The sequence below is a fragment of the Seriola dumerili genome, unplaced genomic scaffold (genome assembly GCF_002260705.1).
Source record: "Seriola dumerili isolate Sdu_G_001 unplaced genomic scaffold, Sdu_1.0 BDQW01000538.1, whole genome shotgun sequence".
In the NCBI taxonomy this organism is placed as follows: domain Eukaryota; kingdom Metazoa; phylum Chordata; class Actinopteri; order Carangiformes; family Carangidae; genus Seriola; species Seriola dumerili.
The window spans coordinates 20110-44791 of record NW_019174793.1 but is presented as its reverse complement, the minus strand read 5'-3'; the positions used below and the strand labels follow the sequence as shown (position 1 = coordinate 44791).

At 42.6% G+C, this 24682-nt stretch overlaps 1 protein-coding gene across 1 annotated transcript in view; it reads left to right on the top strand.

Annotated features, from left to right (window-relative positions):
• The window catches only part of mgat3 (mannosyl (beta-1,4-)-glycoprotein beta-1,4-N-acetylglucosaminyltransferase), a 13661-nt gene extending 706 nt beyond the window's left edge, over window positions 1–12955 (top strand). The window contains exons 2-5 of the mRNA XM_022764429.1: window positions 6146–6593; window positions 9466–10109; window positions 11722–12004; window positions 12142–12955. Coding sequence (XP_022620150.1) covers window positions 6147–6593; window positions 9466–10109; window positions 11722–12004; window positions 12142–12639 — 1872 coding nt within the window. The 5' untranslated portion in view covers window position 6146 and the 3' untranslated portion in view covers window positions 12640–12955. The remainder of the gene's footprint in view (window positions 1–6145; window positions 6594–9465; window positions 10110–11721; window positions 12005–12141) is intronic.
• Window positions 12956–24682: the final 11727 nt, after the last annotated feature.

Genomic DNA, 24682 nt, shown 5'->3' with positions numbered 1-24682 from the left:
GCAAAAGACCAGAATGAATTGTAGTCAGACATTTAACCGTATAGAGTTTAGTGAAACAACATTTATGTATATAGTATTTTGTCATGATGATATTTGTTCATCAAGATGATTCTTAATTGGATTTAAAAGAAATCTGGAGCTCAGCCAATCACGTGGCACGTGTCACAATCATAATACAGACGCTCTGTTGTTTCTACATTGACATGGGGGTGCAGTGGTGAAACTGCAGTGGTGCGTCACTTTAAATGTTGCTGCTGCAAAGACTTGTGGGACGGCGTTATCTCCTTTCCTTTCGTAAAGGAAGGTCCAGTGCAACCTTCGCTGAAGGAGATAAGATAGGAAGCATTGAAGCTCCTTTCCTCAGCGTTTAGAGAATTCAACCAGCTCTTATCACGGCTGACACTTAGATACCTCCAGGTCATTTCACTCAGTACTAAGGACAGGTGTGTGTGTGTGTGTATGTGTGTGTGTGAGTGAGTGAGTGCGTGTGTGAGTGTGTGTGTGAGTGAGTGAGTGGGTGGGACATTTAGGTGAGTGAGGACAGGGAGGAAAGTCTGAGGATATCTAAAAAAATATGTTTGTACACAACTAAACTGCAACAGCAAATACATTTTGTATGAAAAGTAACTGCGACCAGATGACATTTTTTTATTAACATAACGAGGATATGATGTTTATGTGGGGAAGCAGCAAATACATTTACACTGAACATATTTCAATCAGGAGAAGACAAATAACAGGAACAATAGTGTGAGAAATGCGAAACAGAATAGAATTTATTGTGAACAGAAGAAATAGACTTTGGCGCTTCGACCCCAGCAGGAAGCACGTCACCATGGGAAACGGCCCATAGGAGGGAGGTGCTTCCTAATAGAGGAAACTTCCCCCGGAGCCAAGACACTGGTGGTGATGATGAGGAATGCAGCTCGAGGACGGGAACGTCTTCGTGAGAGGGAAACTTCTGATCGGACTGGTTTGATTGGAGATGCTGGGGTGAGAGGAACACTTTTAAAGTTTGACAGCTTGCGGGTGATTGGCTTGAAGGCCACCGTGTCAGGTTGTGATTGGATGAGGACGAGATTGAGCCGGTAGCTTGGTGGGAAACATGCTTGTGACTTGAGAGGAGATTCTGTTCCTGGCTGAACTTTTGCTAAGCTTTGTTAGTAAAATGTTCACGGACAGCATATTTGTTTTCTGCCGAAACATCCAACCTTGCAGTGCGACATCCTCTTCTAGTGACAACACTATTATTAAACTGTTTAATGGTTATGTTTAGACACTCACAGCACTTGGTTAAGGTTGGAGAAAGATCCTGCTCTGGTTTAATACAGATAGAGTTCACACTGACTTCAGATTTACATTTAACCAAATCACAATCTTTTCCCTAACTTTAACCAAAGTCCTTTTGTTGCCTAAACATAACCACATATGAGACTCTGGATGCAAACCCTGGTCTCTGGAGTGACAGTCATGTGGTTTCTGCATCCACCATCCGCCCAAACCACCTCCTGGTGACTCAGCTGCTGTTAATAAATGTACAAAAAAACTATTTGTAGCGTCTGAACATGATCCAGCCAAGGTTTCCTACGAGACGTATTTTCTGCTGCAGTTCAGTTGTATAGAAACATAAAGGATTCTGCAGCTAAAGATGCTTCACCTGCACATATCTGATCAGATTTGGTCGTCATGGGTTTTCTTTGAACTTTTGATCCAATTATTTTCCATTTTGGAATCAAACACGTGTGGGCTGTACTGTACGTCATTTATCATTTATAGGCAAGTGCAAATAGTTGTTTTAGGGTCACATGTCCCATGTACTTTTCACTCATATATTTCCATGACTCGTCTCATTCAGCTAGGCAGTCCATAAAATCAAATGTGTGCTCTTTCGTTTTGCATATACTCTGCATATACTCACACTGTACCTCATTGCTCTCTCTGTCACTACCTGCTGCTTTTGCAAATGGACTCCCTCTTTCTGGTTTTGGGAGATTTCTTTGTGTGTTCACACTCTAAATGTTCATTCAAATATTATGTGTCTCAAGGGTTGTTCTTTGTCAAGCTCGCTCAGATTTATTACAGCACATCCCACAGAGCAGATCCATAGTGTCAAATTGAAAACCATATCATGTTTCCAGAGTGTTTTTATAAGGTCACACTGATTAATAAAAAAGCAGCCATTGAAAATTTAGCGGCCTCTAGAAGCTCCTTTGTCGCTGTATCCTGATTCCTCCTGAATCAGTGGTTCTCTAAGGTTTTCCTGCCCCACTGTTCCCCCGTGAACCAGTTTAATATTTCACCAACAACTCGGAGATTGTTTGCAAGAAGTTCATCGATATAATTACATTACAACAATGTGCTTTTGGATGGAGCGAGCTGTTTCCCACTGCTTCCAGTCGTTATGCTAATCTAAGCTAACAGTTTCCTGGCTTCAGTTTCATATTTAGCACACTGAAACAAGAGTGACATCGCTCTCATTTAACTCTTTAACTCACTTTCTAAAACTTCTTTTCTTACCTTAATTTTTTATTTTGCTATCTGAAAACCTTGATGGCCTTGCTGGCAAAGCCTACTTTTTGTTCTGAGTCAACTTTATTTCCACTTGGGGTATTTGGCTTTAGTATTCACCTTCCAGGAGTTTGAGGCCACTGTCCTAAATCTGTGCCTCACAATTGTGGCCTTCAGGAGGCATTAAAAGATTGTGGCATCCCAAATCTGACTGATCTGATCTCCGAACATGCTTGAGTGAAATTTATTAAACTATTTTTTAGGGAAGAAGAAAGTAAACCCCCTTTTTTTGCTTTCCCTCTCTGCAACAGTTTCTTTCCATTTCTCTTTGTGTCGGGGTAGAAAGAGAGACGAGTCTTTTATTCACCCCTCGCTTCCTCCTCTTTGTCTTCTGTGGCGAGCTGCGTGGGAGACAGAGAAGAGTGGAGTGAAGGAGTGAACGTGAAGGGGAATTAGAGATGACAGATGATAGTGGGGAACTGAGAGAATTGCAGAGAGGATGTGACAGTGGGAGATGAGGTGGCACAGTGCTCCAGTAATACACCAAACGCCACCAGCTTCCACCTCATCTCCCTTTTTCCTTTGACCTCTTCTCTCTTATCCTCTCGTCTCTTCTCTCCCATTTATGATTGTGTTCACGTCAACGGAGGTATTGTGTGTGCTTCATTTGTATTCTGCAAGAGCAGCAAAGCATCTGAGTGAGGAGATGGAGTAACACAATATAACACATCTCTATCGGAAAATGTCTCTTATTTCCGCCCTAAGTGCAGTGTTAGCGCCTGTTGGCTGAAGACGAGGAGAGTGTGGGACAGGTTACTTCCCACAACATGGCCAGAAACACCACTAACACATCATTTTGGATTGCTTCTATCTTCTTTTTCTTTTTCTTTTTTTTATTCTAGGACTTTTTCAATTATTTTTTTTTCCAGAATGAGATCTGGGGGAAAGTGGGCTCTGAAGGCAGCTCTGGTGTGTTATAGTGATAGATTTCAACCTAAGCTTCCCAAATATTTCACGTCAAGGTCCAAGCACCAGTGATGGCAATTTTATTCCAGTTCCATTTGGTATGATTTGACAGATATGACTGATTAGTCCTACCTTACCTCTGTCAGAGAGTTAAAGGTCCCATATTGTATAACATGCGATTTCCATGTCTTCTTTGATTATGAATCAGATCTAGATTCTATATTAACTCTGTGAGGAGAAAGAGGCTCAGAGCCTCCTCTCTTCTGATTGGCTCACCGACCTGTTGTTACCAGAGCTCCAGAGAGACGCCTGAGAGAGGAGCTGTAAAACTACACTGAGATGGTTTTTGGTAATTAAACCCACAAATATATCTTCTTATGGATCAACACTTCAAATAAAACACTGGAAAATGTAAATTATGGGACCTTTTAATGATTGTATTTGTCTGTGCTTCTGTCACTTATCAGGACATCTCGAAAACTTAATATCACGTCAGTTGAATTTGATGAAAGTTCAGGCAGATGGCAGTTTTTATATATATTTTTTTGTTCATTAACTTAATGAGCAACAAAAGTTTGTTGCTTATCAGCCATTATTTTAGTTTCTTTAATTTGCCTTTTGAGGCAGATGTGAATACAGATGCAGATGAAACATTTCCAAACATATTCTATTATTAAAGAAACAAACTTACATAGTGTAAGCCTTCTGAGATGCGGTAGTGTCAGTGAAATGTCTGTTGTTATAGATGCTTTCATGTAGTGAAACAGTCGCACCATGTGGCTGTTCCTCATTTAGCCTTAGGTTTAGCCTCCTTTGTGTAGAGGTTAGTGTTTGTGAATGAGGAAAGTGGTGATGATTAGCAGAGGTGTGGAATCGTGTAACCTGAACTCGACTTCAGTCACATTCAATTCACAAATCTGGTGACTTTAGACTCAATAACAAAGTCAGAAAACACTCACAACGTGACTTAGACTTAAACTTTATTTGGACTTTTATCAGGAGTTGGGATTACCCAATATTTCCCAAGGGATTGGGATTGGTTTTGACTTGGGACCTGAGACTTACTTACTTTGTCGTACTAGGTTTAGGATTCAAGTGCAGACGACTGTGGTTACTCCGTTTACAACCTCGTCTATGTTAAGCTGTTAACACGAACCTTTTTCGAGCCTGTGGTCGAGTTTCACAACATGCCGTTGAAGCCGCACATGAATGTAAAATGTTTCATCCCCACAGAGGGACTCTCACTCTCCCTCCTCTCCTCTCATCTCTGCTTTCACATTCGCTCTCATGCCTCATTCATCCCTCTCCTCCTCCTTCCACTGGGCCACATCTCTCCATCACACCTCCTCTGAACCTCTCTCTTCCTCTTCCTCTTTCTCCTCCCCATCTTCAGATGGACCTCTCCCTCTCCTGCCCTTCTTCACACTCCTCTTCCCTCTTAACTGTTTGTTTCATGTCCAGTAGTCGAGACTCTTACGGTTAGGCTTAGGTTCATGCGGTGCAACTTAGAATCATGCAGAGCATTGCTGGGAGGTCACTGGCAGGATTTTCCCCCTTACCTCAGTGTTTTGTTTTTTATTAGTGTGCTCAGATGTTTGTGAAGATGGACTAGAGCGCTAGAATAAATCTCGCTGCGTAAGCACCGAGTGTCCCCGTTCCTTGACCGTATACTGCCTGTGCTTAGCTAAAAAGGAAATCCCGCTCAAAAGCCAAGACAGATGCTCATATTCAGATGCTTTGAGTCCACTTTTATGCTTTATATCAATCCCTTTTTTATTGTAACTGAGAGAAAATGAAGATCAAAGGCATCCGGCAGATGTGTACAAATGGGACCAGATTAGGATTATCTGTGATTCGTCAGTGTCACGTTATATTTTTGAACATTATGATAATCCCTTAGTAATGAGTACATCTTATGTCATTTTTCTCATCTCGGTGCAAATTTAGCAACTCCCTCAATGAGAAGCTAAAAGTCGGCATGAATCATGACATTGTACATTTTTCTCCTCCTCCAGTTCACTCTTTCCCGTATACATGCATGCCTCCGTCTCGTCTTCTTTCATGTATCTTGCTTAATAAAAAGCTACAGGATGGAAATGAAATGAAATCATTTAATCAGCATGATCATCAGAATGAATTATATACACTTGGCCGGGCAGAGCCAGGCCATCGCACAGCCACAGAACAGGCCCTTGATTGTCAATGTGGCTAATTATGCTTGTAGGGGAGCTGCGGAGGGGAGCTGCAGAGTCCAGTGATCTCTGTTGGTTTGTCACTAAGAGCAACTCCTTTTATGTTACACAGAGTCATTTCATATCTCATCATCATTAATATAAAGATGTTGACTTGTTTTATTGCCATACAATTTTACTCCGAACTGTCAAATAATTATAATCAAATCAAGCTAATTTCATTATCTTTGTACAAAGAATAAAAAGCCTGTTTCCCTGAGGTTCTTTGCTTCTGAAAAATCTAATTAATTCAACGTCTTTATAGTTCTCCCTTTATTTCCTTTTGATAAATATTTCTTATAATTAAAGCAGAAAACAACAGACTTAGTGGAAAAACGGTGACCTGTGTACTTGAGGCAGTGTTTTGATCTTATTAGTCTGACTCATGTTTCGTCATTTCTCTCCATCCCCCACCCGCCCCCTCCCTTCTCTTTTTCCAGGATGAAAATGCGGCGGCACAGGGTGTTCTTGCTGTGCACGGTGGGCCTGTGCGTCATCTCCTTCCTCCACTACTACAAGGCCCTCCACTATGTCTCCCTGCTGCGCGAGCTCTCCGCCCCCTACCCCAACATCAAGTCCTTCATCATGGTCACCGGCTTCTTCTGGAGGGAGAAGGGTGTGGCCGCCACCCCGCTCAGCCCCGCCTCCCCCGAAGAAGCCCCTCCCCTACCCGGTCTCCGCCAATCGGACAGCAAAGCTAGAGGCGTGGCGGGTGCGGTGGGAGGAGGAGGAGGAGGCGGGATGGGTATGGGGATTCAGGGGGTCGTGGTTGGAGGTCCTGGGATTGTTGGCAGTGCAGGGTTGGAGATGAGGCAGAGGGAGGATCCGGCAGCGCCTCACCCCTGGGAGAAACCAGTGGAGAATCAGCGGGGAGACTCCCCGAATGAGGTAAGATGGGTAAACTTTTACTGTGACCTTAAGTTCTCAGTATGTTTGTTTAAATTGTATGGCGTGATTTTAAAGCTTTATGTTGTGGTGTTGTTTTGGACTTTTGCTTCCCAAGGACTCACAAAGTCCAAATTGGTTTTGATCAGGTGCAGAGGAATCACAGTACTGCTGAACGAGGGTTCTTCTGCACCTGATGAAGAGCCAATTTCAACTCACAACATGGCAATATTTGTAAAATAGAAATTTTACATTGAGCATTCATCAGTGCTGGGACTCCTTGGGAAGCATAAATCACAATGACAGTCTTTATTTGGACTGAGCACCTGGACAAGAAAGATGTACGTGCATTTTTCACACTGATTGGTTGTACTGAATGGCAAATATAGCAAACAGTATTTTCATTGCATATACAATGAAATATATTAAACACTCCCCTGCAGGCATGCAGCTGGCCACCAGCTTGTGATGCCGGGTGACCAAAATTCAATGTCAGGACGTCTCGTGTTTAATGTTGGTTTTAAGATGTGTTTTTAAGTAACCAAAATCCAGTGTCTTCCAAATACCTCATGCCAGCTCCCATCGAGACGTGTAAGATGCCGACATTGTGGTCATGAGCAAAAACCCAACATCTACTAAACGTCGGCGGTGTCAGTTAGCCACTGTTGGGTTCTGACGTCAACTCGGTTTTCATTTCCAACATCTGTTCGATGTTAGTCACTAAGAGTCAAACGTTACATTGATGTTCAGTACCAGCTGGGTCTTAACAACACATTATCTGAATGGATTTTAGAGATGGAGATTGACAAAATATTACCACATGCATTCTATACATAGCGTAATTCGCAGAATCTGAAATTCCTAAAGGAGCTACTTGAACATTTTAAACTAAATCAAGTGGCATTTGTCTTCAAGACCATGTCTCAGTTGTATATGGTGATATAAAGGCCTTTAAAAAACAAAACGGCCTATAGCAGGACTGGATAAACAGCAGCTTATCTCAGTTACTGAATAAAACATAGTAGAGTAAAAAAACAGATGTAAAATTATTTTTGTAAACTTGGGTTGAAGCTGCTCCGTGCTGATGTCAAGATTCTGTGATTTAGTGGAGGCAAAATAAGTGATGCTTGAAAAAGAAAAAGAGCTGACCTACGTGAATTCGGCCTACATACCCTGGGGGGTCAGTGTAAACACTATTTCAGTTGTAAAAACCTTCCTACAGTATCCATTTACCTTCCAATGTACCACTGGCCCTTTTTGAGGTTTTGTGTTCCTGTCTTTTCCGTCATTCTCTGTCTGCTGCTGCATATCAAGGATCATTTTCCTCGACAACACTGAAAACCTTGAGTTAAATAAGTCATCATAATAAACATTTTCTTGTGTCATATGTTGTTGTTGTTTTAGTTAAAAGTGTTAACGTAAGTGTTTTTTTTTTCACTGAACAAGACAATATTGTGTCGTGTCCTGGACCCGCTCAGGTACTTTATGATCACGTTGGGCTTGTTGACTGTCGCTCACTTGGCTCCTGTGAAAAGAAAATTATCCTTCTGAAATACGTCGCCTCACAATCCCTGTGAGATCACTTATCTTAGTTGTTTATTGGGAAAACTATAAACTCCACACTTTATTTTGATGAATTAAAGTGTGTTAAAGCAACAAAAATATAGTTTCACACTCTTAACCATTTATGAAATGTCAGGAGAAAATGTAAACAAGGAAGAGAAAGTAATAAATGGTGTCCTATTTGTGAAGATATTTCATAACCCTCTATATAATATAATATAATATTACCTCACATAATTTATTGCATATTGTGTTTCATCTTTCCCTAAAATCATTGCATTTTAAGTGTTTGTATTACTCTGCCACCTTTTGTTTAATCACTGTGCAAATAACCTCCAACATTCACCAAGTTTTTCATGGAGTCTTTGACAAGTGATTACAGAGCAGTTTTCTTTGTCTCAGAGGTCACATGGCCGTACAATACAGTTTCCTGTCAACACTAAAGCTATTACTCAAGGAATAATGGCTTCTATATTGAAGGGAGCACACTTGTAGTTGCTGCACTTTTATCGGTTTGGATAAAGCTAACAAGCTTACCAGTTTGTCAAAGGTGTTATATCCAAAGTTAAGGTCTGCTGTACATTAATATACACTTAGTATAAAAGGCCAATTATGAAGACAGACTTTGGTTCAGGCCATGATGTAATCAATAAAGGCTAAATTGTTTTCTGAAAGAGCTACAACCTGAATTTGGCCAGTGTTTACATAGTAGTTGGCTTGGGTTTACTAAGTTTCTAATTTCGTGGACCATAAGTACAGGTACATCATCAAATTTTGATGTGACATTTCCATTTCATGTAACCTCACTTTTATTATGCAGTTACTTAAAATTCTGCCCTTGTTGGCTGTTGGTTGATTTTTGTATTTGAACAATTATAAATTGCATGCATGTGGACCACGAACATGGAGCTCCTTCAGTTGTCAGACCAATAAAACTCAAGTGTATCCATAGCTTTGGTCTTTTGATCTAGGACACGGAGCTGTTGCTTCATCAACTTGTCTTTCAAACTGCTCAGTGTCAGTATCAGATTCATTGCAATAAGTGCAAGACACAACAGCTTGATATAAACTTTTGTTACATGATTACTTTTTATATGAACCTTTATAAGTCAAAAAACGACCTCCCTCCTTCATTATGACCCATTTGTTGGCAGTTTGTAGCCCTAAATATCGAGTTGTTTCTTGGTGTGCACTTCAGTTAATTAATTACAATGAAATCTACAGTAGTAGGTGTGAATTTTAAGTGGAAGTTGACTCAACACTTTCAAATATCTGTCTCTTTTTCCAGGAGAGAGCTGAAGACCATTTAAAGCCACGGAACCCCAGCCACCAAGCTCAACCTGCTGGGCCTGACCTCCCAGAGGTCCCATTGAATGGGAAAGAACACCGGGTGGTGTTCCCCAAGGAACAATTGCCGGACCCCTTAGAATCCATGGGAGACCACCACACTCGCACTCACCAGCTTCAAGATGACAAAACACCTTACTTTGTTCGAACCAAAGCTGGAGCTCTTTGCTTCAGGCAGGGGACTGAGGTGGCTACCCCAAAGGAGTACTCTGGGAAATCAGGGGGGGCTGCGGCCAATGGAGCTGGAGAAGGTGCTCGGGCCGGGGCTGCTGGGCAACGGAAACCTCTGCAAGTCCAGCAGCAGCCCTCAGTAGCACCAAAAGCCAAGGCGAGGTCCAGGGGCAATGGGAAGCGGCTAGTCAAGTGTGTGTGTCGGCCAGGATGGCACGGACCTTACTGTGGGGTTCCCACCATGGTGTACCACTCCAATCTGCCAACCAAGGAGAGGCTGACACCCAGAGAGACCCCACGGAGGGTGATCAATGCTATCAACGTCAACCACGAGTTTGACCTGTTGCACGTGCGCTTTCACGAGCTTGCCCAAGCCGTTGATCTGTTCCTTGTATGTGAATCCAACTTTACTGCCTATGGAGAGAAACGGCCTCTGAGGTAAGACCCACAATTCTGGACTGGTGTATGTGTGGAAAGGTCAAGGTGTATTTAAGCAAGATGTGTAATCCGCTGCTGAGCTGCTCTGTGGCCATCAGCAGATCACTCTCTTTGTGCCTTACAGAACCACATTGTAAAACAGCAGACATACTCAGCAACAACTGGATTAAAGACTATGGTGTGACAACTTATTAGAATTGTATAAATATTATAAAACCATGGTCAAATCATACCAATCTTTTAATACAGATAAGAGTTCATTTGAGGTTCCAGTGTACTCTTGGGATGTATTATTTATCCTCTATTTTCATAAATATTTATGGTAGAAAATTCAAAAGTTAAGCAAACTTTTTGCCAAATTTCGACACTTCCATATGCATTGAGTAGTTACTGTTTACAGCTCACAGTCTTTGTTTACCGCCAACTTCCATGGTTTCTGAATGCTGAATAACAATTACGATGAATTTCCTTTGGCATCAACATGAAATGCCTCCATAGCAATTTTACACCAGATTAGGACAAGAGCAACATGACTGACTCTGCATGCAGCCTTGAAAGGAGAGATTGGTGTGTTCAATCATAGGATGTGACACTGCATGAAAGTAGATAAATTCAGTAGCTATACGTATCAACAGGTTAATTGAGTTGTTCTTCCAGTCGGTTTAGTGAGGGTTTGTGTACCGAAAGGGATCATTTCTCAAACAAGGATCTTTGTCAGCTGTTGTTCCTTACGAAGTACTTTAACTTCCTGCCAATACATATGAAATGCATATGACTACACTTTGGATTTATTTTTCCTTACAGTTCGAGGCAACCTTTGGTTTTCATTCTGTTGTGTGCAGTAGGAAAATCAATTAACTTTTTAAACTAGCTTGAGTTGTGTAATCCATAACAATAACATCAAGTCTGCATTCATTTTTGTCAAAGTCACATTATGGTCTCATTGCAATGGAGTTTAAAGGTAAACAAACACATTTGATCAGTGTTTTTCTCACCAAAAATGCTTTGTGTGTATTATCGATGCCCAAAAAATGTGCCGAATGTGTTGAATGCATATCTTACTTCACAATAACAATTTATTTTAGATATCTTAAAACCTGCACTGTTTCCAGCGGCTTGCAGTCTCCATCTTTCCTGCCTTTTGCAAGTGTATCAGCATGTTTCTTGGCACATTACTGCCAAGTTCTGTCAATCAATGCAAGCCAATGAGATACAAATCAAAGTTGGTTCCACTCATCAAAGCAGCGAGTTGATGTCAGTGCCACCAGTGGTCAAAGCCTTAAGTACCTTTGAGTGCAGATTGATTTGAAGTATGAACTGTATTACCGTGTAAATAATGCAACGTTAACAAAAATAATGCAAACTTAATATTAACTCCCAAGTCCCAAGACTTTATACATTCAAGTTCCAACTATATGGAAAGGAATGGAATCCAATGGCTACCTGGAAGGGTAATGATGGCATATCGTATATGTACTTGTAGTAAATGGGCTAAAACCTGCAAAACCACGGGTATTTTCCCTGAATGTAACAACGCATGAACTAATGGCACCGTGAGGTTCTTATGAGATAATCCACTAAATTGCAAGTGTAACGTCTGAATTCTCCCCAGTTTCCTGCGGCTCCTCCTCAATGGCACGTATGACTACATACGTCACAAGATCCTGTACGTGTTCCTCGACCACTTCCCAGATGGTGGTCGGCAGGACGGCTGGATCGCTGATGACTACTTACGCACCTTCTTGACACGCAATGGCATGTCCAGGGTGGTGGGCGCCAGGTCAGATGATGTCTTTGTCATCAATGACGCAGATGAAATCCCAGCACACGAGGGCCTCCTTTTTCTCAAGCTATTTGATGGCTGGACAGAACCTTTCGCCATCCACATGCGCAAGGTAGCAGCAACATGTCAGCTTGTGTATTTTTTGTAGCAGCTTTCTCACCTACCTCTAAGATTTTGACAGCAGGAACAAATGAATCATGTTTCAAATTTTTATAATTCAGTTGTCTTCTCTCCTCTCTCCACATCCAGTCACTGTATGGATTTTTCTGGAAGCAGTTTGGCTCTCTAGAGGTGGTATCAGGCTGTACAGTGGGGATGCTCCGGGATGTGTACGACGGTGACGGTATCAAACTGCGTCGCCGCGAATACTACACCATGCCAGGTTTCCGCAAGTACGAGAACGACACAGGTCACATCCTGGTGCAGTGGTCGGTGGGCAGCCCCTTCCACTTCGCTGGGTGGCACTGCTCCTGGTGCTTCACACCGGAGGGGATCTACTTCAAGCTGGTGTCGGCGCAGAACGGAGACTTCCCGCGTTGGGGTGACTACGAGGACAAGCGCGACCTCAACTACATCCGTGATCTGATCCGGACGGGGGGTTGGTTCGATGGCTCCCTGCAGGAATATCCTCCGGTGGAACCCAAAGAGCACATGTACGCCCCCAAGTACATGTTGGAGCACTATGACAGATACCGCTACCTCCTGGAGAACCCTTACAACAAAGTGTCCAGACTAAGTGAGGGCTAGGAGTTCAGCTGGGCACAAATAAGTGAAATAACTAGTGGGGCCCGACTAAGGCCTCAGCACTGAGTTGGGGGGGCGGAACGGTACTGATGAACTATATCTCTCATTCGGGTGATACTACATGTATCTCCACCAGGCAGCACTGATGTTGCAGGGATTTAAAATCTCTTAAAAATCATTATTTTGGGGTCAAAAAAGGGAACACTGAATCATATCCACCATGGATTTACAGAGAGGATACAACCACTGGATAAACAAAATCATAGATTTCCTCATCCCTCCCTTTTTGGGGGAGAAGCCAAGCTATTTCTTTTTTTGTCACCCCCACCCCTGTCCTCCCTGTCCTCACCCAATCCGATTCGATGCGCCTGCTGTCTGAGAGGAAGGGGTCGCTCAGAAGAAAACCAAGGGATATTTCGCAGGTGTGTGAAACCTGTGGAGAGGAGAAACTTGGGAGTGAAGAACTGTTTGTTTTTGTTTTTTTGTTTCCGTCTGTGTTTACTAAAGTTTACGGACCGGCTGATGTTCCTGCTTCCCTCTCCGCCTTCAGATGTCTTCCTGTCATATTTGGTGACCTCCTTCCAGAGGCAGAAACACCTTCAGATATTATGTTTTTCCTGGGTATCAGTAGAAAATTATAAGTCGTATTTAAACCCTGCTGGAGTGCCCATCGCCAAATGAAAAAGGAATGACTCCATGGAGATGTTTCAGCTCATTCATGTACTCACACATCCACATGCACCTTAGACCTGTCTGTGTGTTTGTTACAAAGAAAAAAGTGTGTGTGGTCTGTCTTCGTATCATATCGTGCGGTTGTGGGCTGTGAAGGGGCGACATGATCAGCGAGAGGAAAAAGAAAGCGAAAGAGAAACATCGGGGGGGGGGGGGGCAGCGAGATGGGAAAGCAAGCGCGAGTGAGACAGAAGGCAGGAAAGAAAGGAGGATAATGAGGGAGGAAGAGAGCGGTGATGAAAAGGAGACTCTCGACATTCCCTTCCCCACAGCGTCTGCTGACGCACGAGGGGTGTTGCAGGGATGAGTGTGCAGAATGTGTGTGTGTGTGTGTGTGTGTGTGTGTGTGTCCCGAGCTTACAAATAGCTCTGAATAAATCACGTGCCTGTCAATGGCATTTGAGACAGATGAAACTCGCCATTAGTTTGTCAGATGAGAACAATCGAGACTAGTTGGGGAGACATCACTCTTCCGTTTTGTCTCACTGTCTATCCAGCAGCTGAGAAGACTTTGTTTCCTTGGAAACTAAAGTATGTGAATATGGGAGACAGGATGGGTGTTGTTAAGATGAGTAGGTGGGTTCGCATCAGGCGAGGAGCTGCAGCGCTCAGACGAGGTCAGCGCCGACTCTAGGTCCCCCCAGGTTAAATATTCCTCTTTCTCCCGAGCCGTCAATCGCCCACTCTCTTCCAGACTTTCTGTTTTTCTCCTGGAGCCTCTTTCTTTTTCTGCTGCTGTATTTTTTGTTTCTGTCTTTCTTGTGTGTGTGTGTGTGTGTGTGTGTGTGTGTGTGTGTCTTAATCCTCATTAACAAGGCAAATTCTTTTTTTTTTTTCAATTATTCTCTCTTTCACACATTCCCCTCTCTGTCAAAAACTTTGAAATCATTCTTCCTCTAACTTTCCTCCACCTACACACACATACACACACACACACACACACACACACACACACACACACACACACACACACACACACACACACACACATTTACACTGGCTCTCACACTCCATTTCGGGTGTGTATCTATTTCCTCTTAATCCTCACAAGAATTCGCCATTTCAACAATAGGGGTGTATTTATCTTCACTCTGCCTCAATCTCCACCCCCACCACCGCCCCTCGCAAGTCTCTACAGGACAGGGCAGCCGTTACCACGGCGATGCCTTCCCTCTGCCCACAGATCACTATCATCTCAACATTTAGGCATGAGCGCTCACGCCTCCTATCTTCTCCCCGTCGTGGACGGCTGTCGACATGGCTACGTGCCCAAATCCCTGCCCTGAATTGTCTACGATTTGGCGAGCATGCTTTTCTCTGTGGGTGCGTGTCATGTGGGCTGAGGTCAGTGGGGAGCTGGGTTACATTCTTGTCAAGGGCAAGGAAATCATAGCAGCAATATTTACAGTCGTAGGGAGCAGTTACGGAAGCTAAACATGTAGCAGACGAGCACTAATCAAAACCAGTAAACAAAATGGCTTTTTCTTTTTAAATCAGCCATCTGCTTCTGTATTGGCTTTACAGATACTGTTTACCTCAGCTTCACACTAGACGTTGTTTCAAGGTGAACGGCTCCTCAAGACGAATAACAAGTTTTGGGGGAGGAAACTTGAGAAGTTGCTGAGAATATTTTAAAACCTAGAGGCAAAATGTTGTAGCTTGTAGCAATGCAGAAGGTTTCAAATCCTCTGTTTTCCACCTGCTTCACGTTGCTTAAAGTATCCTTGAGTAAGACATTGAACCTCCTCACTTATCATTTGCATTACGTTGTTACAAAACCCCCCAAAACGCATAATGAAAGCTTCTAGATTATTGAATCAGTAGTGATACAGAGAATTAGCAAAACTGGCATTAGTGTGTGTGTGTGTGTGTGTGTGTGTGTGTGTGTGTGTGTGTGTGTGTGTCTTTGTATGTGTGTACCTCGGTCCATCACCACACTGGCTCTTCATGGCTGTAAACTCATGGTGGGAAAATCAGATTAGCCAACAGGCCGCTGACAGTTGTGTTGGGTCTGTGCTGCTGCCTCGATGGCAGCGTGGTCTGCGGTGGCAGCTGTTAGGGGTTTGGTACTGCTGTCGAGAGCCAAACCCCCCGATCCAGAACCCAGAGGGGGCTGCAGAGAAACGAGCTTTAAATAGGATTTGACATGAGACGGCAGAAGGGATGACAACAGTGCTGGATGTTTCCCTTTTTGTTCCTAAATTCGATGCTCTACCTTTTTTAAAAGGTAATGATTGATAGGACTACACGGGGGCGGAAGGCAACTTGACATTTAAAGAGTAGCTCTTTTATATTTTCGAGATGCTGAATCATGAATTCAGGCAGTTATCCAAAAAAGATGAATGTGGACCATTTAGCAGTAAATCACTTATCTGCTATTTTCTGGTGTTTGTTGGCAACTGTTCGAGCTGATTTAACTACAATACTACTGCTGAGTGTTTTCTGATCTCAGTAGAAATTGACCAAAGTACCTAATTTGATTTACAAAAAAAAAAAACTACATTCATCTGACTTCAGGGCCTGAAACCACATCCATGCACAGATTCTCTCTGTCTGTCAGTGTGGTGAAAACTTTGCTTATTTGCTCATTTACACACTGCTTTATGCAAAAAAAACAAACAAACAAAAAAAATGCTTCAGAGCTATACATCATCTCAAAAATGTGACCAAACGGGTGAAGGTTCAATCCCATCAGGGGTTGGGGTGTGAGTTTGTGTTTAAGCTCTGACAAGAGGCGTTTAACCATAGATTACTCCCAACTCTCAGCCTGCTGCAGTCAGACTGCACATCTGGTGAACAGCCATTTGTGTGTGTGTGTGTGTGTGTGTGTGTGTGTGTTTGCATATCAGTGTGTATGCTGTGCACTGTTAGAATCGTGTGTGTGAAAAAGGGAGAGAGAGAGTGAGTGACAGACAGTGACTCATAACAGATAAGGGAGTCTGGCCTGCCGAAAGACAAGTCAGGGTTGCTTCACTCGGCCTGTTGCCCCGTTATTGCCATGGCAACGATTCTCTTGATGAATTCCTGAGATCCCTAGCAGCCTGAGGTCATCAACCAAGATAGTGGACCAATAGGATAAGAGAGCAGAGGGAGGATGATTAGAGGAATCAAAACTTGTTTCCACTTTTCTACGTACACAACCTGGCTCAGGTTAAAAACAAAAAGCAAAAAAAAAACCAACTGCAAAACTTGTCATTGCTCAGTCACTTTCTGTAAATGTCACACCACAGCAGAGCTGAGGATAGTGACACATACATGCTGCGTGCGCCATTACCAAACACACACCTCTTTTTTTTTTTTCTACAGTTTGTGTTTTTCATTGATTTGACTGACTCATCTCGGTGAGCAGACAATTTGCATGAGGAGCAGAGAAGCAAGAAAAACACCTTTTTTTTTTTTTTTAAACATAAGCCAGGAATAAAACATGAATGGAAAACATTTTTTGGTCTGAAGAAAGACAGGAAAACACGAAAAAAAAAAAAGAGATAGGGAGAGAGAGAGTCCTGGTTCAAACAAAGCCAAGGCTTGATGAATGGGGACTCAAATCCAAAAAGAGACGGTTCCGAAATAATCCCTCCACTGCCATTCCCAGAGCCAGTCTTATTGGATGAAGCGTGGTCATGACACCGGGGAGAGGAGGGAGATAATAAGCTTGACCAAACAGCTTGGATTTTTCTCTTTGATGGGGGGGAAAGTCATCGCGGCAATGAAATGAAAATAGTCCAAATGAAGAGAGGGGCTCATCGTCCCTGTTAAAGAGGAAATCTATAAACCAGTGACAGCTTGAGTGGAAACGAGGCTGTGATGTTGAACGACTGAGGCGGGGTTTGTGCCACCTCGCTGCGCTTGTAATGGATTTAAAGCGTCTCATATCCATATGATAGGATAGGATAGGAGGGGTTATGTCTTGCTCAAGGACACTTCAGCAGATTGTGGCTCGCAGACGTTATAAAACCTTCAATATTTATGTTAGTGGACAATCGATCTGGTGCATCAGTCACATAAAGTAATAAAGCAGTAACCTATGAGAAAGGAAATAAATGAAGTCTATAACCACAATGTAGCCTGACTGCAACGTGATCAGGTTTTCTGTCAACACATGATCTGCAGTAAACATGACAGCAGGCTTCAGGTGATTGGAACAGAGGGGATAAATTAGGTGTAAATTCAAAAACTGTAGACGAGATAGAGCGATGCCGCTGCAGACGGCGGTTTGGAGTTGTGTTGCTAGGATACAGCTCATTGCCGTCTTTATTTCCTTTCAGTTATTGATATTGGCAATAGCAAACTAACCTGGGACCCATTTAGAAAGTTGGAAGTGCTGTCAAGGTGTTTTTACTAAAGAAATATTTGCATCGCTCTCTGTGGAGGTCGTCTGCGGCAGTATGCTTAGCTTTGGATGACTGTTGGATATCAGCCAAGCAGGCAGTTATTCCCTGACTTAACACAACACATGTTCTTTGCAGAAATTATCAATGTATTGAGTTGTTTAGGATTCTTGATTTATGTCCCTAAGGCTTAATGCGGCACCTCCGACATGTCCTCCTTTGAAGATATTGAGTCAAAAAAAATCGCATACATGTCTAAAATAATCACTATTAGCCTTTGAATCTCCCATTGTCGATCCCACCCTCCCCTCAGCACATTTGTAGCGTTCAGCACGTGTGTGTATCCTGTACAGATGTGTTTCTGCAGGGCTGAGTGCCCCCACCACCACCAGCATCACCCCCCAGCTGTTGTTGTGCTTGCAGAGCGGCTGACTGGCTGCCTGTCTACAGGGTTTACATGCCTTCACAACTCTGGCCCCCCGCCAGCCCTGTGGCTTCCACCGATTGATCTTTTCCAAGAAACATTAGCGGGAGGCAGGAAATCAAGGAGAGGAGGGGTGCAGGGGTGCAGAGAAAAGAGTGTCATTTCACTGGTCATTTTCACACTATTGCTGAGGTCATTTTCTTTCTTTTCTTTTTTTTTTTGGATGGAATATTACTGCGAAATCACACTGAACGCTTTAAAGCCTCATATCAAATCAAGAAATTAAGTTCTTAGGATGGAACCAGCGCACGCCTCCTGTCAGGCCGCAGCAACAGAAAAGCTGCTGTTGTTGTCGTCTTGGCTGTAAACATGTTGTTATTCTCTGCGTATAAGCCACGGAAAGCATTCGCATTCCACAAGCTGAGCAATCACATTAACTCCGACAGCTGCAACGATGTGTCACCACTGATTGGAAAGTACTTGTGCTGCTAACCACAGGCATCGCCCAAACAAGTGCAAGTCTTTAACCTACTTTTTTTGTGCTCAGTTTCTGATACTTTCAAGCAGTATTAAAGGGGACAGTCCATCCAAAAAAAAAAGAAAGAAAGATTTTCCCTTGAGTGCAACAGTATCTGGCCATGCAGTCATCACTAGAGGTAAATGTTTTTTCAGCTTGTAGGCCTGAAAGACCTTAAAGAGTTTTATTCCCTGCAATTCTGTGACAACCAGGAGAACTGCAGATGCTGATAAGGAACATGTGATATGATCAAAAGTTCAGAACAGCTACTAAAATGGACCCTGTGGTTTTCCCAACTGTTGTTCCCAAGGTCAAGAGCGAACCTATTTTGTTGTGAAATTTTGATGATCGGACCCTTTAAAGCATTTAAAAGCGTTTAACAGGAAGCCTCGCAATGTTGGATTCTTACACTGAGAACTAAAACCTTCCTTTTGTTTATGGGTCTTCTTAATGAGTGAATCAATTGGGTGCAGTTCTGTTCTGCTCAGAAAAGCAGCCAAGTCGTTTAAAAGTTGCATTGAACAAATATTTGCCCAATCACACACTGAATTGAGCTTCAATCCTGCAAAGGAACACATTAAATCAAACAGGCAGTGAAGAATATGAAACAGCGGAGACATTCCTGACAATGATTGGAAAATTCCTCCTCCTGTAAACATGTCACACGTTTTGTGTGATGAACGCGTCTGGTATTTAAAACGGCATAAAATAGGAGACGCGTGTGTGTCTGTACGTCAGGAGTCATAACATGTCTGAATGCGTTTCAGGGCAGATTGTTGGCTTCGGGTTGGCTGTGGGACGAGTCCGTTCCATGAGTCCATATGTTGTGACACCGCAGATCAAAAAGATGAAAGTCGGAGTGGCACTGCACAGACAGATGGACGCAGTGACACGTACATACACAAAAAGTCGGGTAAGCAGACAGGCCAACACCTGGCAGCTTATCAAATGCCATCAGAAACCGGAGGGAAGGGACAAGTGTTGAATGAGTGTCTCTCTACTATGTGGCTGTTGTTTATGGTTTGGGGTAAACCACATTCCAATTACAGGCAATGAGGCCAGTGAATAATTGGCTTTGAATTTTAAGTATTTCTCTGTGATATGTAACTGACTATCGGTAGACACTATAATTTACTGATGCTCCCTAAATGCCTAAACATGCAAGGTACTGCCTGTGTATGGGAAACGCCGTCATTGCAAATTATTTAAGCACTGACTCAGTAATTTTGGTTGCACGAGTTGAGGTCGGTGGTAACTGCGGTGTGTGAACGAGAAGGAGTTGAGAGGGATCTGCTTGTTTCACATTAGCCGTCGGCTGTTCCGTTAGCTGTACATTCAAATTGCATCTTGCTAAGTGCGCGCTGAGATTCCTTGAATTCCCTGAGTATTTGTTTTGGCATGGCACATCTTGCATCCAGCAGCTAGGTCTGCTAGGTCTGCACTTCTAGCTAATGCTAGAAGTGCCCCCTTAGGCTACTAAGAGTCAAATAGCTGAAGACAGATTGCAACACTGTCATCTAGTGGTCAGGGGTTTAAAACAACACAAAATGATCCGCCGCCTGCCACAAATCTTTGCATGTAAACTGTTAATTAAAGATTGATATAGTGTTTTTGAGGATTGATACATTATCTCAAAACCTACTCAAGTGTATTGGTATTTTCTTACACCCCTAACAGATTGGGAAGGGCCTCTCTTGTTTCAACATGACAATGCACCCATTGGCCAGCGTCAGTGCCCCACCTCGCGAGCGAGTCCCGGCAGCCAGGTTCTAAAATCCTTTGAAAAGCCTTCCCAGAAAAAGGGAGGCTGTTACAGCAGCAGATCAATGCCCACAGTTCTGCAGTATCACATAAAAGATGTCCACATACTCTCGGCCATTCAGTGTGTGCGCGCATGTGTGTGTGACTTTGTAACTCGAGCCTATACCTGCAATTCCCAGAAACTTTCTGTCCCTAAGCCGCCCGACCTGAACTGAGACAGAGGCAGAGAAAGAGAAGGCGACGGGGTTAGAAAAAGGCAAATGAAGGGGAGGGAAGAGTGAGGGAAAGAGGGCGAGGGCGAGCCTCCAGAGGGGTTTGAATTCCCTGCAATCAGAAACAGAGACGGAGATGGAAAGAGGGAGCGACTGATCCTTACAATCACAGACTCCCCACATTTGTAGTCTCTTCCCCTTTTTTCTTTTATTTAGTTTTGTTTTGCACTCATACTTTTATGTGAAGTCAATCGATGTGTCTTTCCTTCTGGAGTTTTGTTTTAAAAGTTTTAATATTGTTTTTGGTGGAAGGTTGAGAAACAGAGAGTGCGGGGCGATGCGTGTCTCTGGCTCTCTGTTTTTCTATTTAACTTTGTTTTTGTACTTCTTTTTGTAACTTTATCCACTTGGCAGCTTGATATTTAATGTCTTTTTAAGGCGGTGTGCGTGTGTGTATGTGAGTGTGTGTGTGTATGTGTGTGTTAGCTCATAAGCACCATCTCAGCCTACTGCTAGAATAGACTTCCACTCCACCTCACAGATCTTTTACCTCCTTTGATGCCGCAAAGGGGGACTTCATACTGTGGCGGCCACCTCGTTTTCTCTCTTTGACTCTTTTGTTGTTTTGATGACATCATCTTTTCCTCGTGACCTTAACAGCATCACGTAACCTTTTGATTCATGGGTTAGTTTTTGTTTGAATTAATTTTTAATTTTTTGTTTTTCTTTCGTAACTCATTTCCAACCTTAACACATGGCAGATACACACACTGGTGACTTCAACACACGCATACATGCACACCAAGACCCAACACACACACACACACACACACACACACACACACACACACACACATAGTACAGCCTCTGTTTTTTCTGTTTTTTTGTTTTTTTTTACTGTGGTGTCATTGTGGCCGTGTCCTCTACTGGTCAAACAGTCAGACTACTGTAGCCGCTCTGTTTGTGCCCTCGCTGTTATGTGATCGCTATGAAGGCTCGCCATTGTGTGACCAAAAACCATTTTTGTCGTCGCTCAGCCACTCAGAACCAGTTTGGGCCAGAGCCCCAACCCGAGAGGAACCCAGGAAAAAAAAAAAGAAAGAAAATGTCCACTTTTGCCGTCATCTTTTATTCAATGTTCTGTGTCTGTCACTCAGCAGAGTGGTACCGCTTTAATGCTTTATGTGTCCTATTCCTTTTTTTTTCTTCTCTTTTATCACTGATATCCCCTGTTTCCTCCAAAAAGACAAAGATGTCAAAACATCACACACACACACACACACACACACACACACACACACACACAAAAGAAAGTTTTTTTTAATTTTATTTTTTCATTTAAGTTGAAAGCTGAAACGCCAGACAGAACTTTCTTCTGCCTGTAAAACTATGAATCGCACCTTTATTGGAGGGATGTGTGTTTTTTTTGTTTTGTCTTATTCATACATAAATATAAATGGGGGATGTATAATATTTTTGTTTATTTTTAATTTTGATAAAAGATGTAACTGTTGGGTGGTCAGGCAATGCATGTATCTTAAACAGGGTTATGATTGATTTTATTTTTTTTTTAATGCTTATAAACGCTGGGTTTCATCATAATTGGTTCAGTCACTGGTGTTTGTTGTGGGACAGCTTCATTAAGCAGCATCGGGAAATACGCCGGAGACTGGTGAGCATGCAAAAGTCCAACAGATTTCCAAAAATAGATTGTGACACTAAAATAAATGTGAATCTTAACTCCATATATATATATATATATATATATATATATAACTACTATGGAAAACTAAAGACTTAACACCTCTTGTGTTCATTTGTGGTTTTCGCTTCAGTATTCTCCTCATCAAACACCCTTCAAGGGAGATGATCATGTAGGAAAACATAAATTCACATAAAATTGGCAGAAACATTTTCTCCCACTGCTCCAGACTGAGCAGATCTGTGATAAAGACAAGTGTGACTGCCTGGCTAATTGCTGCTGCTTAGTGAAGTCTAGTCTACAAATACACTGACGCACACACTGGCCTGTCCTCACACAGTGACCACTAGGAGGTGTCCTGCCTTTCCTCTTGCATATCACACATAACAAAACCACTTCCTCTGCCTTCCGTCCATCTTGTCCTTGAAAAAAGGACAAATGACTAACTGACACAAGACACCATGTTGCTCACACATTTTCTCACACAAACACAAACACACATATCAACAATAAAGCCTTGGCAGATGACTGGCACTAGGCATGGTGCTGCCACCCGGTCTCATGTCCCTAGGGCAAAGTGCTGTCTGCAGCAAATTAACCAGCAGGGCCGGTTGCCAGGTCCATATCCATCTAATCCTCTCTACCGTCCCGCCGGGTTGCCAGATTTAGCCCTTCACTCCTTACACAGACTTTGTTGTGTTAAAAAAAAAAAAAAAAAAAAAGGATTAAATAAAATAAGTTTTACAATGTGAGAGGGATAATGAAAGTAGGTTAGATGACTTGGTTTGGGTGTGTTTATTATTGGATTAAGTCCTTTTGAAAGCAAGCGGGTTGTAGCACTTTTTGTTTTTCTTGTTTTTTTAGTTGACCTAAATGAGAATGGAGAGATTACAGGAAACCGGTCCATTTTGGTCTAACACACACAAACACCCCTACCTGATTAGCTTTCAGCCTCGTTCACATGTAGCCTGTAAAAAGTCAAAACCAGATGCTGTTTATGGAGCGTTTGAAAAGTGTTTGCAGAGGCTGTCGGCAGAGGACAAAGGAAGGAAATTACATTTTTTCCTTTTCATTATTGACAAAATGGCTACATATGAGCATATCCCATTACATATTGTGACATTGTACATTAACACAACCTGTATCCCCCTGCCTCCCTCTGTCCCCATGCACTGATAATGATTGTATATGGTTGCATAGTTTTATTTTTTATATCATTGTTGGGGCTTCATTTTGTTTCCTGGGGTTGTTTTTATTATTTTGTGGTGTCATTTTGAAATGGTTTCGATGGGTCTCTGTAATCGGTGTGTGAGAAAGTGTGTGTGTGCGTATGTGTGTGTGTGTGTGTATGCACTGTAGCTGAATGTGTGTGTGTGGGTGTGGGTGTGAGAAAGAGAGAAGAGAACGAGATTGGGTGTGTTGTTCTGTGGCTCTGTGTTCAGCTCCCAATGCACATCAGCCCTTTGCTTGTGTTCATCATTGTGCCAGTGTGTTCAGGTGTTCCCTCGCTTCATCCAAAATGAAAGAGAGAGAGAATGGGAGATGAGGACGAGGAGGAGGAAGCAGAGGGCCTTTTCCCTCGGGGGGGGGGGAACACAAATGAGAAAAGATACTTTTGAAAAAAGGATATTTTTCTCCTCTTCGGGGTCACAAAGAAGAGTGTACATTTCTAAGTTAATTGAAAATGATGAATAAAAAAAACTCATTTGTTCTCTATATGAATGGCTGTATGTTAACCATGAACAAAAAGTAATGAGTTCTATGACAAAGACATATAATAAATTAATTTTAAAATTTTAACACTGCTGCCTGTTTGTTTCTCGTGTGTGTGTGTGTGTGTGTGTTTGTGTGTGCGCGCAGATGTTACTAGATTGCGGTGATTTGCATCATCCATCCCTCATCTCACTAGAGGGCAGCACTGCAGCACACATCATTACAGCTCATTAGGATGCATCGCTCTGCACACTTCATATTACTCTGGATTTATTTTAACAGCAGACTTAATGTCCAAAACTCCTAATGGAAAGGGAAGTGTTTTATTACACTAACAGCTGTACACACAAAATGCCGCCATCACTCTAAAAAAAAAAACAAAGTGAAACATCCCTGCTGATCACTACTTTAATTCAACATTGCAGAATTAAGCATGTGTTTTCACCTACTTTGCACAGGTTAGTAGCCGTGAAACAGAAGTCCTAATCATGGCCAGATCGATCTAATAGGAGGCTTCTAGGTAAACTTCCCCACTTTGGTGCTTCTTATCCTGTTGCCTCCAAGTTCCCATCCAACCTCCTTTGTTGGAATAAACTAATTGGTTCCATAGTGTGTCAATTAATTTGAGATAATTTGATGTAACGTAGGAATATGCAA